Genomic DNA, 18,573 nt, shown 5'->3' with positions numbered 1-18,573 from the left:
GAAATAAACTAATCTTCCTTATCCCAAATGAATCCCATCTGAATGCCTTCTGTGTATCTGTAGAAGTAAATATCTGTAATTTTATTCTAGCACTGAATCTATTAGTTAATAGGAATTTAATAACAGCATGGCTGTTATTAAGGAGGAGGCCATATATTTTTACTTCCTTTCCTGAGAGGACTCAGTTGGAATGTATGTTCAGGTAAATCCTATAAGGAATGACAACTACCTGATTAATTTCTAAATTCACCAGTGACCATCATCAAAGTTCAGTGCAAATCAAAACGACCTCATGTGCCAAATTTACCACATGGCAAAATAGATGAACTAAGCCTGGATGTTCATTGCAACGATATTAAGAAATATGGGCTATAACAGGTTAAGAATGATAGAATTATAATTCTATAAACCCCTTAGGAACATGGTTAGTGAAAGTGCCATTTGCACAAGCTGGCAGCTATACAGGTACAGAATTTATTCCTCTGGGAAGCTGAGTTCTCTCAATCTGCCCTGGCAGCTTTACACAAACATGGTTGTAGCAGTGCCTTAAAAGCCACACTTCCCCAACTTAGGCAGATATTAACTCATCAGACTACAGCAGCCAGAGTTGGCAGACTACTATAGCTTCTTTAGATTGAAAACAATCAATTTTTATTTCCCTTGTACAGCAGTACCTTGCAATTGTGTTTTTATTCTTTAGAGCTGAAGTTTTTGTTAGTTCTCCAAACACCAAAGTCTGATAGAAACAAAAAAATTAATTTACTGTCCCTAAAAATGTAAGACCTGCTCTCTTTGACTTCCCATGTGTGCTATCTGTGTATTTGATTACAAACCATTCCTATGGACAGAGTGATTATTTATGTTGTGGACAGTGGCAGATCTGTTCAGTCAAATTCCTCCCAAAGGGCTCAGTGCACGCAGAGAATAGGAGGAGCATCAGCAGCATTACAGACTGCAGCAAACACATCTCATGCAAAAGACAGAAGAGCAGAGAGGAGAAAAGAGAAGAGTAAGAGGATTGAGAGAAGACTGTGCTGCTTGAGGAAGAAAAGATATAAACTGACAATCAAATACATCAGGAGTTACACAAGCAACATGTCTCGGTCACCAGGAAGAAAGCAGGACAACCACAAAATAGTAAGACATTTTTGTAATGTGTTATTCAAATTGTGCATGGAGTAATAACCTATTATTTTATTGATGCATTTTATACACTCCTGTTTCTGAACAATCTGAAAGTACTGAAAGCATAGTGATAAGATTGATGGTACAAGAGCAGAGCTGCTGGCAGCATTTATGGCTACTATTCCTAATGCTGGGATTCTGTACAGGCTTGGGAAAGAGGCGCACAAAGGTTCTGAGACTGCAATCTGTTCAGAAACAGAAGTCTAAGTGCTTCAACTGTTTATGGTCTAAGATGTAAATGCCAGGTAAGTTTATGTACCTCTGTGATTAGATAGTCATTCAATGAAACACAGAGAGAAGGAGATCTCTGTTCTGTGCTTGAATGGTTCCATTCCACACAAACCATTCTTCAGGAGTTTAGAGCCTTAGGGCTTTCTCTGTGGTGAATGGTGATTTTTGACAGGAACTGGGCAGTGGAAAAATTCCAGAAGACTTTAAGACAATGTTGTATCAATTTCTGAAAAGAGGACAGAGGTCTCCACTGAAAAACAAATCAGAGATTGTAATAAAATTACAGTTACTATACCTAAGTTTATGGTCAAAAAGTATTCCAATGGATTGCAAGTGTGACTGATAAAGTTGATTACATTGATATATTATGCTTAAGTTTCTCTGAGGTAATTTTCTTGTTGCAACAGAGACTTTTTGCTGACAATAATAACAAAGAAATACAGGACCTGTATGACATCCATTTACTCCATTGAAAACTTGTTACTGAGAATTTGGCCAAGAGTACATTATTTTAAACAGGAGTTATCACTGAAATGAGTTTGGAAAGTGGTTCTGTTTAAGATTTTGAACAATGACTTGCTAAAACAACAACACTGATTAAACTCCAAACTTTGGATGCAAAGGAAGCAGGAAGAAATCTTTCCACCCAGCTGTTCTTACTTTGCTAGTGTGATTTGTTCTGTTGTTTTTATTGGTATTCACTATTATTTTTCCATAATAATTCCAGGCTAGAGACAAAAAGCAGCTCTGGTCTGACCACGTCACAGGGCTGTAGCACTTCCTTTAATTAATTTCTGTCCAAGAAGTATAGTAAGAATCAACCTACTCTCTCACTTAAAGGACAGCTGCTACTCCTGCTAAATACAGGCAGTTGTGCAGTGCATGCAGGTGATCTGACAGGGCAGGGAGGGAAGGAAACTCTCCTCCAAATTGTTGCACACCTGAAGACCCCACAGTAGTGCTTGTGGCAGGACCAGTGCAGAGATACTCCTTTGGCATCTTCAGTTGCTCTCCATGTTCCTTGGGGGCTGCAATCCTCACCATCCCTTTCATCTTGTTGTTATTCTTTACCCTTGTGCTGAATTATAGTATTTTTTCATTATTCTGAGCTAGATTTTTCTCTACTTTTTACCTTTTTAGAGAAAGCAGCTAATGATTTGAATCAGATCAGCCCTACCTTTGTGAACTGTTGTGCTACTGCAGAAGGATTAATAGCTCATTGCCACTCTTCCTGCTGCTGTTTGTTAGTACTCTTGGATGGCACTTGACACAATTTGTCAATCCAGCACACATACACTCAAGATGCAAGGATTAGTAATGATAGTAACCCTGAGTGTACCAAGAAATGGTACTTCTGAAAACCAAAATCCCTTGCAAACTCAAGTGAGGATGAAAATAGATTCTGTCATGCTTGAAATGTGGATTTCAGTGATTATGCATCCATGGACAAAAATTTCTTTATTAATTTACATGTTATTTTTTACTTGTTTTTAATGAACAGCATCTTAAAAACATGGAAGAGTTGGATTTCAGCTTGCTTCATTTTTGATTTTCTTATTTTCTGACAGAGCAGAGAACTTTTTGTACTCACATATGGGGCTTTGGTAGCCCAGCTGTGCAAGGAATATGAAAAAGATGAAGATGTCAATGCCTGTTTAGATAGAATGTAAGTACTGCTTTAAATGTTCAGTTTTATCCATAATGATACTTGTTCTTATATATATTACCTTTCAGCTTTTTGTTTGTTATCTTGCAAGTTCCAGTAGTCTGTCTATGGTTACTGAGAAGACAGTAAAACGTTCAATATTCTGTCAACAGAAACAACACTAATTTGTGAATTAAGATCAACAATTAGCTTTTTAATTCGCTGAGGAAAAGTGTCAGGATTGTTTTCATTGATTGTTCCTTCCTGATCCTTTAGTTATGCTCATTGTTAATATAATCTTCTAAACTTCATATCCTATATCCCTTACTGGGTTAGGGGCAAATGAGTCTCTCACCTTTAAAGGATCTTACAGCAATGAGTGAGATAGCACAAAAGGTCAGTGGAGGTGGATTTTTACATGGATAACCTCCTTGGAAAATTAAGATTCAATGTTTACAAACCCTGTCATCCTGACTGAGATTTCTAGGCATTACATTTGCCATAAAAATAACAATATAATGGAAAATCAGCAAGAAACACCTTTTTAGCTGGTCAACAAGAACATATAGTAAGGCCTTTGTCAGAACAGTAAGGCTTATATTTCTGGGCAAAGTGGACATGCAAAATGGATTTACAAAAATCACAAAGGACAGAATACCCTGACCACTTTACTATTAATCTGAAAGCTTGCAAACTAGCTGTAGTCCAATAACTATCCATGAGAGTAAATGAAGAAAAAAAATCATTGTCTGGGAAAAAGAAAAGTAATTTATTCACAAACTTATAAGAGATAACATCCATCAGATACTTTTTAATATTCATCTTTCATTCAGCTCTGGTGAAAATCATACATTTGAAATATGCACAGGCTTCTTCAATGATGCCATGGTAGAAATTACTAGAGAGCAGTTTTGGAAGATGCGGAGACAGATTTTCCTCCTTATGTTTTCATTATTGCAGTTGTTTCTGTGAAATCTTTTTGTTTTGAGGAAGACTTGATCATATAATGACAGGTTTCATTAAAACAATGTGTTCTTTACTTCTGTGATTATGAAGCAGCCCAGCTTCACAAAGAAACCTCGCATCTCAGCAGACCTGTGACAGGTGGGACAGTGTGCTTATCTCTCTCTCTGTGTACATATATAGTCTGTAGTGAGAAGGGTGTTTTTCACTGTACAGTTGCCAAGCTGCTGCTTACCAGCCTGTTATTAATTTGACTTTGCAAATCTAGGGCATAAAAGTTGAAACATATCTAAGTAGTCTTGTATGTCACTAATACATACCTTGCTAAATGCTGATGACACATTTGCCAATGTTATTGATAATGATACTTAGGCAATAGATAAATATTTAATTGTTTCTAGACACATGACATACTGCAATTTTAATCTTCATGCTGCCAAACACAATTTTTGGTCTTGTCATCAGCTCACAGTTTGTCTTCTAGCCAAAGATGTTGTACACAAACCAGTAAGAAGCTCCACTGAGTTCAGGCTGCTTCACCAAGGGTGTAGGGCCTCTGACAAACAAGCAGACACTGCCTATATCCACATAACTGGGAATGAATAATTTTCTAAAAACATTTCTGGGCTGAGTACCCATTCTTACAAGATGTTTGTGTCGATGTCTTTCCATTTTTCAGAAAATGTTTGGAGTCACAGCTGTTTTGCACACTAAGAAGTTATTGGCCTTTTAATGTGTCAGAGCTAGGAATGAATATTTGTTTTATAAAAATTCCTTTCTCTTCCATGCCTTTTTGTTTACTTTTTAAAAAAATCGTAGTATTTTAAATACAAAATGGAGGTGGCAGTGTACAAAAACTCTGTGTTGTGGTAATGAGTGAGGCAGGAACACCAGGCAGGTACAAAGGAGTGCTCCTTATTGCCAAAATCCCAGCCTTTTAAAGCAGTTAGTCTTTTACCAGTTTACACAGTTTTAAGGCACAACAAGCCCAAGTCAACCAACCACCATACCCCACAACGTGGAGACAATGTGGACACGTGGCAGTCACACAGCACGTCTCACGTCTCTCACATCTCATCTCTGATGTTTCTCTACCCTTATTTCAGCTGGGTCCCTCTTCCATAGTTCCCTTCTACTTAGCCTAAGTAACAGGCTGGAGCCATGTCACAAGGCCTTCCCTTTATAAAGCCTTACCTATTGGTAACATGTGTTAACTAACAACTTCTGGGGTTTTTTTCGTCAACTAGTAAGATGAAGGGAAACAACATTAGGAAAAAAGACAAACTGGTAATTGGGAAGGAAGAGTGAAAAATGAGGTGAAGAGGTAAGAGGAGAAAGTGAAAGAGATCAGGTGTGATTGCATTTCCTATGGCACCTGAATGCTGCAATGAGGGTGCCCAGGGTTGGTGTCCATGCCTATAGACAATGTACAGACAAACTGTGTAGACAATTCATATCGTCCTTGCCAGGAGTATCATGCTTAAAGAAGTATGATTCCTTAAATGAATGCATGAACAGCAGTCCCACTGTGCTGTAAAATGTGGCAGAAAGAAGAATGTAGACCAGCAAAATGTGTTGTCACTGAAGTCCCTCAATTAGGATCATGCAGCTGTTTTGCTGAGGAAGTGCAAGAGACGCATTAGGGAGATGGCAGGTGGAAAGAAGTTCCCCATTTTAAATGCTGCCTTTCCTTGTTTCCTCCTCAGGGGATACAGCATCGGCATAAGGCTGATTGATGACTTTTTGGCTCGTTCAGCTGTGAAAAAGTGCCGTAGTTACTCTGAAACGGCAGACATGATTGCACAGGTAAATAAGATTTGTATTTTCTAAAGCATCATCAGATTCAGTGATCTTAGAATCATACACTCCCATCCTTTTTTCTCTTCCTAGGAGAATAAGTCTTAACTGTCTCATACAGATGTTAAACTTTGATATTTTTACCTCTGCCATTTGTCTCTTCTCATTGTTGCCATAATTATCTTAGATACCTTTTTACTTTTAAATGGTAATATTAAGAACAAGCTGCAGGATTTTGTGCAAAATGAAAAATCTCAGTGGTAGCAAAGAAGAACTGTAAGAAAGGAAAATGAGAGGAATATTTTCCTGACTGCCCACAAATCTAATAATAAAATCAAAAAGATAAAATCAGCTCATGTACTTTCTCCTACTTTGATGGAAATTTCCCTTTCATTGAGTAGCTGTTCACACTTCTGTCGGACAACAAAGACGCAGGTTTCTAAAGATGTACTTTTGCCCCCAGTGGCACGTTAGAATTCCAGGGAATTTCAAAGAGAAATTTAAATAAGAATACATAACAAAGTTCCTCCGGCTAAGAAGCTGAGCTGGGGTAGACGATCCGTTGGAAATGGTGAAGACAGCTGAATGAAATGGATGAGACAAGCAGCATTTCAATCACTGTTTTAAAATACACTGCCTCATTTAAAAAAAATGATACGAGGCTGCAAAAATGAATTTTTGTTCACTTTTACATTCTTCTGCAGGTGGTATTGGTACTTTATTTTCACATATATGTCAGATACCTGGTTTTCTGGGTCTTATTCCCCAGAGTTCCCTTCTTTACAAATGCATTATTACAGTTGAACCTTCATTCTTAAGTGCATGGTATTCAACAGCAAAGTGCAGTGAGAAATTAACAATGGAAAAAAGACACTATTTCTCTGCAGCTTGTACTTCCAAAGAGACTTATTAAGAAAAGTAAAAAATTACTTGGAAAGACTGGGACAAACATTAAAGCACACACTGTCCCTTTGAAAGACTATTTTTAGCAAACTAAAAGGAGTTCTGTAGTAGGAGTATAACATTTCTGAGGCAAAATGTGATATGGACAGCATTTTCACATTTCTTTGGCAAAACAATTTTTAAATAATCTTCAAGCACATTTGTCTGAGACACATACCAACAAAACATGTCTAAAGTGACCCAGTAAGGAGCTGCAAATACTCTACTACAGTTTTTAGTTCAGAATCACGAAAAAGAGTTGAGGAGATCATGTTTACATGATCTCCTCAACTCTTCAACAAGAGTGTTCCCAGCCAGGAGAAAGTGCTTAAATACTTAACTGCATTAAGTCTTCAGAAGTACAAATATGTTTGTGAATGAGTAAAACCAGTTCAAAGTTAAAGTAATTAAGACAGTTCAGCAATTCAAGTAGTTAAAGCCAAACCTCCTGTTAACATAGCTATTATCCTTCAGTTCTCTGGAAAACAAAGAAGTCTGTAAGATCAGGCTGTGGGTGTTCCCTGTGGAAATGGAAAGAGATGAAGCAAAAGAAAAAAAAATAAGATGAGAACTACAAAGACACCTTCCCAGATTAAGAAATAAATACTGGAGGAAAGGTGCACCTAAAGCAGTGACTGGGAGCTTAAAACTTCCACCACTGGTTCAAATTGAAAAGCCTGGGCTTTACTGCTTTATACTGGCCTGGAGAAGGGCCAACAAGTTTTGATGAAAAGCCAAAGTGAGCCCTTCTACACTGAGTTCCCATGGTGTTCACTGTCTTCCCATGTTGGTCCTGTGACTTGGCAGGGTTACAGTTGGGATCGAATTAGAAAAGAGATGAAACAGGACATGTAAAAGTAGGCTTTCTGGCAAACTGGGGTAAGAAATGGAAACCAGTTGAGGAATGATATTAAGAACAAAGCCCAGCTGAAGAAGTAATGTCCAAGACAGGATTCAGAATTTGAATCTGACTATAACTGAGGATTACTTTTGAAATGAGGTTGATAATTTTTCTCTATAATCCCGCAAAATCAAATTTTTAATTCAATTTCTCCTCAAAGACCTTGATGTAATTGATCTGATCAAATGAGTTGCAAAAAACAGCTTCTGGTTTTAGATCTAATGTTTATATTACCTTCACTAGCACGAGGAGGTGTTTATCGTGCCAGTGATGGAAGCAGCCTGACCACACTCTCTGGTCCACAGCAAGCTGGTGCTGGCTCACAGGCTCCACTGCTGGATTAAGCAGTGCCTAAGGATAGATCTGTTCCTGAAAAGCAGTGGCTGAAGAGGTGGGCTTTATTGTGGACACTCAGTACCCTGTGAACACAGGACATGAACATCTCTGGAGGTCTTTGAAGAGAGCTCCCTGGGGGGGAATTACAAAGGATGGGGTAATTCAACCATGCCACCCCCTGTCCAGAGCTGTAGGACAGGAAAAGTCCTTCCCCGTGTCATGGAAGGTGCTGCCACACAAGGTCCCTGGATATTGACATATGGCCAGTTTGAAGGTCTGACAGAAGCTGGCAGAATTTATGAAGCTGGTAAATGTTGGTTTTTAGATCTCAGCAGGGAGAGGGAAATGCATAAGCAGGTTGCTGTGCTAAGTAATACAGCCTACTGTGGTAGACAGTAAACAGGACATTGAAGTGCTGCACTGTGGAGAGTAAAGAAAAGGTCAGAAGAGAAGTTTGGAATTGGCAACAGATGGCAACACCTTTAATATATCTTCCTCTTTCCAAACACTGACAGGAAAAATACTAAGAATGAAAAGTATGCTAGCAGAAATATTATTTTGGCTGCCTTTCCCCTTTTAAGCAGATGAATTCTGGTCCTTCATTAATCTTGCTATTATGCTGTCTGAAATCATGGTTTCAATTTCTTTAAAATTTGTACTTACTTACTTGCTGTCATGGCTTATGCATAAAAAGTTTGGAAGTGAAAAGTCCCCAGCAGTACGTAGAGGGACTGAAAAGTTAGTAGCTTCCTAAATATTTCAGTAATTCTATGCTGTGTTTGAGAACCATCAAAATGTTAACAATTTTTATTCTTGCTGCTTGAGAGAGATGGAATGCTGACTGAGTTTTTTAAAAAGGGCAGAGATACATTTTTAAATCAAACAGTTCAGATTTATTTTCTCATTAAGCAATGTATAATGTCATAGAGTTGCAAATAACATTTTCAAAAGTGAGGTTTTGCTTTATATGGGCATCATTTTGCTGGCAAGCCTATGTACGTGTCCAAACAGACATTCTTTTTTCTTCCATTTCATCGATAAAAATGAGACAGATTTATGGGATGTTAGTTTTAAACCATCTTCTACTCTTTTGGAGTCACAAAGACTAAGAAGACCTTTGTTTTATCCTCTGAGAAGCCGTAAATTGTAGTTTTAAAGTAGTTGCTGTTCAGTTATAGCCTGGTTTTAAGAAAAAAGTCTTTTATATTCATTTATTTGTTTATCTATGCATTTAAATTATTGTTCTTGCCAAGACATTTTCACAATTTTCACTCTATCTTTGCAATTTGGCCTTAATTTGGTGCTCCATTGCAAACCAGCTACTTCTTTTGCATAGTTTCCATGCAAGTTCTCTTTTACATAGGAATTTTTAACAATAGAATTTGGACAGATACATCATACCATAATGCAAAGTACAGCTGAAACTAAATTGAGAGCATATGAAGGCTTAGCATGGTTAAAAAGTCTATATTCTTATAACAAAGACTTCAAGTTTGATGGAGCAGCAGAGGTGTAGTGGAATAAGAGCTAAGAGATTTTAAAGACTAAACCAAGGGACAGAGCACAGAGAATTAAACAGAAGTTTTTTATTTTCTTGTATACTCCTATTTTGATGGGTATCAGAATTAATGCAGAATCTAAATATTCCAGCAGAAAATATTGATCTTGCTCTTTGGTTTTATTTGCTGGGTGTTTTTCTCTCCCTCCAGTTTGTTTTGGACGGTGTTGACAATAGTCTGTCTCTTTCTGAGCTGCCATGGTAGCTGCTGGACTCAGAAACAATGCTGATGGAAAGCAGCTTTTGCAATAGCCACTTGAAGGACTAAGTTAAATTTTTCAAACCCACATGCCAGTTGGAAAGATAAGGTCAAACTGGCTGTTATTTCAGTCTGTTTTCACAGAAGTATTCTAGGATCCACATGGAAATTACATTGAGTCACAGGTGTTTTGATAAGAGTCACACAGCCCTGGAAATGGGGATCAGGGAGAGATGGGCTCCTACCAGGCACACATTGCAGCACAGAATGTTCAGCAGCTGCTCTTGGGTCTGGAGAAACTCTAAACATAAGCTACCTGCAAACATGAAGCAGGCAAGGAGAAGGAGAAGGAAATTAATCTTGGATTTGCCCCTCCACAATAAAGCAGAAGATAGGGCTGGGAGGTGCTGCCGTTTCAGATGGCCTTCAGTACTCAGGTGCAGAGCCCTAAGCTTTCTTCTGAGGGAAAAGAAGATACCAAAAGCTCTAAGTGGGATCACTCTGTTCTCCTACCCTTCCCTCTACCAGCTATGCTTTTGCCTCTGTGTCCCAGCTGTTATATCACACTGGAGGCCTTATCTTTACCTCAACCCACTTGTTTCCCATGTTTCTTTGATCAGCTCATTAACCTACCTGCTGTCCTCCCCATTGCATCCCTGCTTGCTTTGATTATCTGAGGAAGGAGGTGGAGAGACAGTTTTGGACAGCGAAGTTTGGCCCAGGCAGTAGGGCTGTCCTGTTAGAGGGTGTGTTATCTCCCTGTGTATGCAGGGAGGAGGTGAAATGGGGTTGGACAGAAGATGCTGGGCATTTCTCATAAGAAAAGATAAAACCAGACAAATAGGAGGGGTCGTATAGACCGGAAGTAAGGAGATGCTATACCAGGAGAAGCTCCTGGGGAGAGAATGGTTGGTGTATGTGCCAGGCACAGCGTCACACATCTGCTGTTGTGACTTTCATTTTGGCAGGGTTGCATCTGTGTTTTCAGCTGCAGCAGGCTCATTTAAGCATATAGCTTGTTTTAAGTGTGCTGCTAAGTGGATCATCTGGGATGAAAGAACTTTAAAACATTGTCTCAAAGGTCACCAGTTCTTGAAAACATAAGGAGAAAATTCTAAGCAGAGAGTTGAATTAGCACTTCTGTTTTATTTCATAAAGAGTAATGGTCTATATATAGATGCTTTTGCCTGCTGAAGTAACCCAATGAATATGAGAACAGCTGGGCAGGATATCCTGGTTTGTTGAGAAGAGCATGATTCAAGCACAGCAAAACTATGATTCTTTGCAGACTCAGAGAGACTGGCAATAAAATGCTACACAAAAGCCTGCCCAGCCACCCCAGGGAACGTAACTTTGTTCTCCTTTTATACAGCATTTGCGAATACTCTGAACACCCTGAGAGCTGTGTGATGAATTCCAAGTGAGTGACGTAAGCACAGGGCTCTGGGGTGAAATGTGTTTGTCAGAGGCACTGACTGTGCAGTTACCTCACCTGCTGGTTCTTCTTGCTCCAGACACTAAGTTTTCCTAGGATATTCAAAAAAATGAAAGTCAGTCTTCTGGAAAAATATTTTTTTTTGTCTTAAAAAGTGGAATTTCCATCCAAAACTTCTGTTGTACACTGGCTGCAGGCCCAGAAACAACAGTATTACATAGCACTACAGTCTGCACCCAGTGCCTAACACTTGCTCAAAACTAGAACTTGATATCCATACAAAGAGAAAGTCTACACTGGGAGCAGATAATAGGGAGATGTTCTACAAAGACAAAATATCCAAAAACAGAGAAGCCTTGAGGGATCACTGATGCTTCGAAACAAGTCTGCACCTGCAATTGGCCTGGAAATGACCTGGACAGAAAACCTTTACTTTTTACTTTCTGTCAGAAAGCCATATCTTGTTATTATATTCACACACTTTAAATGACTTTACTTGTTGATAGTCTCTACATTTACATAGGACAAGCACACTATAGCACATTTTGCATAGCATGTTGTTAAAATCCTCTTGTAGAAACCATTTTTCCTTTGTGCTGTCAGCTCTTGATGCTGAGCCAGTGACATGAACTCTGGGTGCCGTGGAGAACTGCAACCTTTTCATTCGTGTTGAGAAATAATTTCATTCCATCCTTTTGGAGCAAGTAACTAACAGGGAGGAAACATGATGAAGAAGAAAGAGGCCATTGTGAAAAAAATACAGAGGCAAAACCAGCTAGAAGTATGCCATATTAACAAGATATTAAAAATGCTGAAAATATACTTGGTCTATGGTACTTCCCTTCTGTCCGCAAGGTCCAGCAATGTCTCTCTTTCCTCACTGGTTCCTTTCTGGCCTTCTTCAACTAGCCTGTGAATCGTGCTATAATGCTGTTTGCTGCTGCTGAAAGAATAGAGCTGGGAAGCATCTTCCCATGCCTGGAAAGCTGGCAGGGAAATGGGTTCTGGTTCCTTGTTTTCAAAAAAGCACTTCAGGTTTCGCTCGCTCAGCTTGGTGGCATACAGCTGGAAAATCTGCTCCAGTTGCTCCTTCTCCGTCCCCTCATACACTCTCCAGAACATCAGCTGGAGGTGGCTGACTTTTGACTGGCAGCTGGCACAGCAAGTGGTTAGCAGGGAGAGGAGAGCTGAGGTAACTATCACACACCAGCCTAAAATCTGGGAAGGCAAAAGAAATCAGTTTCAGGTTAAAAAGACCCAAGTGAAAATGCTACTTGAATCACGAATGTCTGACAAAGTGACCGCACTTTATTTGCATTTGGTGCTGGCCTTGATGTTACTGGGACATCCACATGGGGACGTGTCTTAGGTTGGAAGTGGGGGTGTGTATTCTATTCCCATCTGTTAAAGGTGGCACAGTTATCTTCTGTTAATTGGGCAGTTTTTCTTTAGCTCTTCCACAACCAATCCTCCCTTCGGGGAGATATCTGCTGTTCATGGGCCAGTGAGTCTCACTGCATGACTGATAAGAATTATATCATCCCACTGTGAGAAGCTCTGCCCAGGGGGAGGAGCCAAGCATTCCTACTTGGATATAATCTGAGATTAGGAACACCACAGTCAGCCTTTTCCACTGGATTCCCAGAGGAGCAGCCTTTTCCCACTGGATTCCCAGAGGAGCAACTGTCTTCTCCACTGGATTCCCAGGGGAAGACCAGGCCCATCTACACTGCCACCAGACCTTCAGAGAAAACTTACACCCTTCTACAGGATCACTGCTTCAACAGAACCACATCTGTCACTCCAGGTCTGCAGCCACCATTTAACGGGACTGGTACCAACATCCTGACCCACAGGGTGTCAAGTTGTATTCTGACTCTGTCAGTGGTTTCTTTTCTTTTCTTTTCTTTTCTTTTCTTTTCTTTTCCTATTACATTTGTATTTTTAATTTTCCTAGTAAAGAACTGTTATTCCTATTCCCATATCTTTGCCTGAGAGCCCCTTAATTTCAAAATTATAATAATTTGGAGGGAGGGGGTTTACATTTTCCATTTCAAGGAAGCCTCCTGCCTTCCTTAGCAGACACCTGTCTTTTCAAACCAAGACAGAACTGAAGAGAAAGAGTAAGTCCATCAGCATAGAGGCTTCTCAATACTGCTCCTTTTGGTGTCTCTTTGGTAAAGTGTTTTCTAACTCCTAAAAGCGTTACATAAAAATACCCAACAAGAATTACTAATTTTGAATCATGAAGAACTACAAAACCAAAAAGGGCAAGTAACTTTTGTCCCAAATCAACCAACCTTTTAAACTGTGGCCACTGTTAGGTGTTTTATTTTCTGGCTTCTTTTTATTAGGAAAAAACCTCCAACAAAACAACCACATAATTAACCAGCATAACTAAACTTCTTTTTTCTGTAGCAGCTTCAGATTTAGACAAAGTTCTGTCAAGAGCATTTTAAAAGAAAGAGCTACTTCCATAATTACTTGCTCAGCAAGGGGCAAGAATGGAAAAATGTGCTTGAAATGGTTATTGTGGGATGTTCTCCTCTAAGGAGAGCAGCAGTGTGAACACAATTTTTTCCTGCCTTGTACCACTGGCCTAGCCAATGGTTTTACTTGTCTGATCCACTGTGATGTGTCAAAAAAAAAAAAAAAAAAATTAAACTTGTTTTCAAACACTGGAAAAAGTTCCAGTGTAGGACAAATATTCTAGGGCTCAGAGGCTTGTATGAAGTGGAACTGATTTCCCATGCTCTAATGGTGATGATATGGAGAGCTGCATCCTTTCTTATGTGAACTTTTGTATTGATGTTGAAAAAAATAACCACCAATAAAAATCTGTGTTTAGCTGATGGAATACAGAAAGTTTCTTCGGGAAAGTCTGTGAAACAGAGAAGCTTGACAAACAACTATTCTTAGGAACTGGTATGGAAGAATAGTTAGAGCTTTCCTTTATGTTTCCCAATCACTTTGTCCTGACTAGTGATTTTTATGGGTATTTGAGAAATCGCTCTTTTTAGCAGTTTTTCACTTTCTTGCAGCTTGGAAAATGAACTCATATATTCTCATGCTACTACTGAATCCCCGGTCTTTCAGTATTTCCTATACTTACAACTTAAAGTCTTAAGCACTATCTGTTGTTGCCTTCTAAAACTAACAAACAAATTGCTTTGTCTGCAGCCAGTCTTTGTCCTATTTGCAAGAGGACTTAAAAATAAAAGCAGCTCTTGGAAAGGAAATTGTTCCAGATGGATACAATTCCTGACAAAAACTTGCTGGCTCCACAGAGTGTTTTCCCTTTTCTGTAGCTTTTTTAAAATTCTCTCCACCGTTTTGATTTTTTGCCTCTGAATTTATTTGCATTACAATGCAGAGAGCAAAACTGTACTGCACAAATACTGTAGAATGTAGTAAGATCTCAGCTTTGCATGATCTGCTTGCTTTATTGTTTCTCACTTCCTCCAAGCAGGACAAAAACATGCTTACATTTGGCATCATGAAAATGAGGAATACAAATAGAAACACATTATGTAAGCAGTCAAAAGATATTTCACAAATCCTATTTTCCAGTATTTTTCTACTGTTAGTGACATAAACATTCCCTACAGTTATCACAACGATTTAAAATGTGACAGTGTGGCATGAATTTTTAATAGGACAGACCCCTTTAATGGGGTGACATCAGCCTCCTAAACAATCCAGTCGGGTTTTTTTCCTCTCCTTAGAGCAAGGTCCATTCAGGAAGAAAGCTTTAGGTTTTCTGGTCTTATTGACCCTGCCACCAGTGAGGACCCCTAAGAAATATGAAACAGCTCAAACTGAACCAAAAGATGGATTGATTGTATTTTGTGAGGCTGCCAAAACATTGTTTACATGAAGTCAACAGTTTTAACAAAACTTCTGACATCAGGATCTTCCACAGATAAATCCCAGCAGCAGTACAACCTGGATAATGCTCTTTGTTTATAATTTTTCTTACCTGGGACTGTGCTTGAAGTGTTCTTTTCAGTTCATCACTCTCTGAAAAGGGCAGGGAGCTTTTGTCACAGGCTACTTTGTGTAGCTCTTCAAAGCAGCTCTCCGATTTGCTGTGGCAAACTGCTTGTAAGTAGGCAGGATTTTTCAAGCCACTCATGGCACATTCGTAAAAAGTCCCGTTGAGCAAAGCCACGGAAAGCCACATCACTGGGGCTACCAGAGCATTTAAAGTGATTTGTCCAAAGACGTAAAAGAAATGGCAGATATTCCCTCTGGGGAATATTTTCCTGGGATTCACCCAGCAGCCTGTGAAGAGTTTCCAGGTCTTGCTGTTCAAGAAGTATCCAATAATCAGCAAAACAAGAGCTGGCGAGAAGAGAAATACCAAACCGTACCTGAAGTTTTCATTGCTGCAAGGGCATCTGAAAGCAACAAGGGAAAACACACGTTCACCTCCCATCGTCAGCAGCGCCATAAAACTGTAACCTATAGCTGTTTTCCTGTTCATAAAGAACTTCAGGATTGTTTGGAATGCATCCATCTCTGGTGCTCACTAAGGAGGGGGAAGTCGAGGCAGCTTCTCTGCTTGGGCAGCGGCGCGCAGCGGGGCAGAGCCGCGCCGAGGAGCCGCTCCGCCGCCTCCCACGCCCGGCCGAGATAACGCCGTGAGGTCACCGCTGCCGAGCGCCGGCAGGCCAGATGTGGCACAGTCACAGCACAGTTCACCCGCCGCGGAAAGGAAGCAGGCACCGTGTAGCCGGCTGTTTGCAGTCTTGGAGGTCTTGTTCTTGGTGGGCTGTTTGTTTTGTGGAGTGACTGCAGATGGAGGGATCAGAGTAGAGGGAGATCGTGAGCTGTGATTGTAGAAGTTGCTGGTGAGGAAGTGAATGACCTAATATAGATGCTAATGGTCCCAAGGGAGTATGACGTGACTGAAAGCAGAGGAGTGTTAACAGTAAAACCACTTTGTGTGGGGTTGTAAATGTAGGAACTTCAAAGAAGAACAGCTCTCTGGTGTGTTTTCCCGGAGCATCACACAGCTCTAGATTTGCATTGCTGGCTCAAGCTGATCACAGAAGAGACAAATGTACTTTGATTTCTATCCTGTCTGGCTCTTCCCCCTTATTTCCTGGGGTAAAATTGGTCTACAGGATGCTTCTTTTTAAAGTTTCACCTCTGGTTTGCACGCAACCCATTTAAGCAGCAGAGTTTCATTCTTTTGAAGGTTGCTTTCAAGATGTACCTTGGGGTCACCCCTAGTGTGAGCTGCAATAGTGCCACAGGGAATGAATTCTCCTTAATCCTGGACAAAAATCCACTAGTGGACTTTGTGGAGGAGCTGCCAGCGGAACGAGCATCACTTTGCTATTGTAACCTCCTCTGTGGGGTGATTCGAGGTGCCTTGGAAATGGTAAGGAAGTGCACACCTGTTTTCTCCATTCTTTGTTAATTCTCAGAAGCACAGGAAAACAAAATCACTTGTTCAGATAAAAGTAGGAAATACAGTATTGTTTAACCTCTTGGATTAAATGTCTATATTTAGATAAAATATAAGACAAGGATAGATAAAAGAGGACAAGGCTGATCCTGGATCCTGAGATAGAGAAGCACATGGATTATCTCACCTCCACACTGTCCCTGTCTGGCTGTTCAGTCTGTTCAGTGGCTGACTTGGGTGCAAAAGCCAGGTGGGATCAGGAAGACAGGTAACACTTAAAGTGGAGGGACAGAGGGGCATTTTGGGTTTCTCCACTGCTCCTGGAGCCTACCACACTTCCCTGCACAGCTGTACCCAGTAATAGTCATCCCTGATTATTTCCAAATATGTCAAGATAAATAATATGCTCAGGTTACCGTGGTACTTGCTGAAAGAGAGAATGAAGTGTGGAGGAGTATAATGTAAAAACCAAAGGGGTATAATGTTAAAACCAAAGTATCAGAAGGGTATCAGACAGCAATCCAAATTTTGTTCTTAAATGTAAGGTTTTTGCAAAGAAATAAATAAAGGGCATAATTTGAAAATTTCTGACCTGTACAGCTTCTTCAGGGAGATTACTTTTGGGCTGCTTTATGTTTTTTGTTAATATGTAATTTGGCATAGATCTTATATTTCAAGAGGCAAAAAACTCAACCCTGTAGTGTTATTTACATACATCAGTCTCAGAATTATAGCATTTGATACAAGACTAAGTAACAAAAGTATTATATCATAAGTCTTAGTACATGACTAGGAAATTCTGTGATCACAAAATCATCAAGTATGCAATTTAGGGTCTCAGAAGAAAACAAAGCACTGGGGAGAAGGGTAATGTGCTATACAAATTCCAGTGTCTATAAATTTCCTTTGTATTAGCTTAGTTGGGAAAGCAATTTTAAAACAATTTAGATATCTGTTTCCTATAAAACCTGAGAAAGGGAGTCCTCTTGTGGTAAGAGAGAGAGGAAAAGCTCATTATACCACAGGAGGGTGGAAAATTGGGCATTTCTTTGTTTAACTGATCAGTTCTGATTCTTTCCAGGTTCACTTGGCAGCAGAAGTTTCCTTCCTCCAGGACAGGCTGAAGGGCGATGCTGTGACAGAAATAGGAATTACGTTTTTAAGGAAGCCTGAAGACAGAAAGCACAGAAGGAACAAATGAAAGGAATATTGGGAGAGACCCTTGGTGGGGGATATTTTGTGCCTTTTGTTTCAGAAGAAGATGACAGGGTAAAAACGGCTTTGCTGAGTCAGCTGCACCAGTCACCTGGTTGAAAGGTGAAGAGATCTGGGCAGCAAAGAGCAGGGGCAGAGCAGGGGAGAGCAATGTTAATTGTTGTGACACAGATATCAGTAAAAAAGATCAAAATTATCTGCCCTTCCTTCTCACATACCCAGGCTCTTGAGCTTAATGCAAGTTTTATCTCAGTATTTAGTGTGTGCTAAATGTTCATCCGTATAGCAACTGTTTTCAGGTAAAGCTGATGACCTTTTCCCGTTTTGTCAGTAATGTTTCAAAGCATGGCTGCTAGAGGTGCTTTATTTCCCTGGCTGTGTGTGGTTATCCATAAAGGATTCCTCTGCTGTGATTGCTGTGTGCAGTGTCTCGCTCACAGGTGCACGTTTTGGTGTGTAATGCTTTGCCATTCATTGTCCTCCATGCTGGACATCCTGCTGTCTTTGAAACCAGGGAGGGATGGGTCTTCACTGCCGCTGGTGGTGTTCTTTCCAGCTCTTCAGGCTCCACATGCAGTTTTGCTAACACTCCTGCTCAGTCCTTTGCACATACCAGGCTGCAGCACTCTGACAACTGCAGCAGTGCTTGTGTCTCACCAAACTATGGGCCTTTTCATGTCAGCCTTCTCTCCAAGAGCACTGATCTTGTGGCCAAACTGAACAAAGCATGATGTATTTAATGTGTAGCCA

The 18,573-nt window shown here is 40.0% G+C and overlaps 2 protein-coding genes across 2 annotated transcripts; one reads left to right on the top strand and one right to left on the bottom strand.

The window, feature by feature from the left end:
* Positions 1 to 711: 711 nt before the first annotated feature.
* On the top strand, positions 712 to 17,809 carry TRAPPC3L (trafficking protein particle complex subunit 3L). The gene is made up of 5 exons (XM_041478083.1): positions 712 to 1,137; positions 2,985 to 3,082; positions 5,731 to 5,830; positions 16,396 to 16,581; positions 17,690 to 17,809. The coding sequence occupies exons 1-5, from the start codon at positions 841 to 843 to the stop codon at positions 17,807 to 17,809; spliced, it is 801 nt and encodes a 266-aa protein (XP_041334017.1). The 5' UTR covers positions 712 to 840.
* Positions 8,871 to 16,032, bottom strand: LOC121359259 (calcium homeostasis modulator protein 5-like). Its single transcript, XM_041478082.1, has 2 exons — positions 15,172 to 16,032; positions 8,871 to 12,410 (listed from the first exon to the last, which is right to left on the bottom strand). The coding sequence occupies exons 1-2, from the start codon at positions 15,709 to 15,711 to the stop codon at positions 12,021 to 12,023; spliced, it is 930 nt and encodes a 309-aa protein (XP_041334016.1). The 5' UTR covers positions 15,712 to 16,032; the 3' UTR covers positions 8,871 to 12,020.
* Positions 17,810 to 18,573: the final 764 nt, after the last annotated feature.

The sequence above is a fragment of the Pyrgilauda ruficollis genome, unplaced genomic scaffold, assembly GCF_017590135.1.
Source record: "Pyrgilauda ruficollis isolate IOZ18807 unplaced genomic scaffold, ASM1759013v1 scaffold43, whole genome shotgun sequence".
NCBI classification, from domain to species: domain Eukaryota; kingdom Metazoa; phylum Chordata; class Aves; order Passeriformes; family Passeridae; genus Pyrgilauda; species Pyrgilauda ruficollis.
This window is presented reverse-complemented; position numbering and strand designations above follow the sequence as displayed.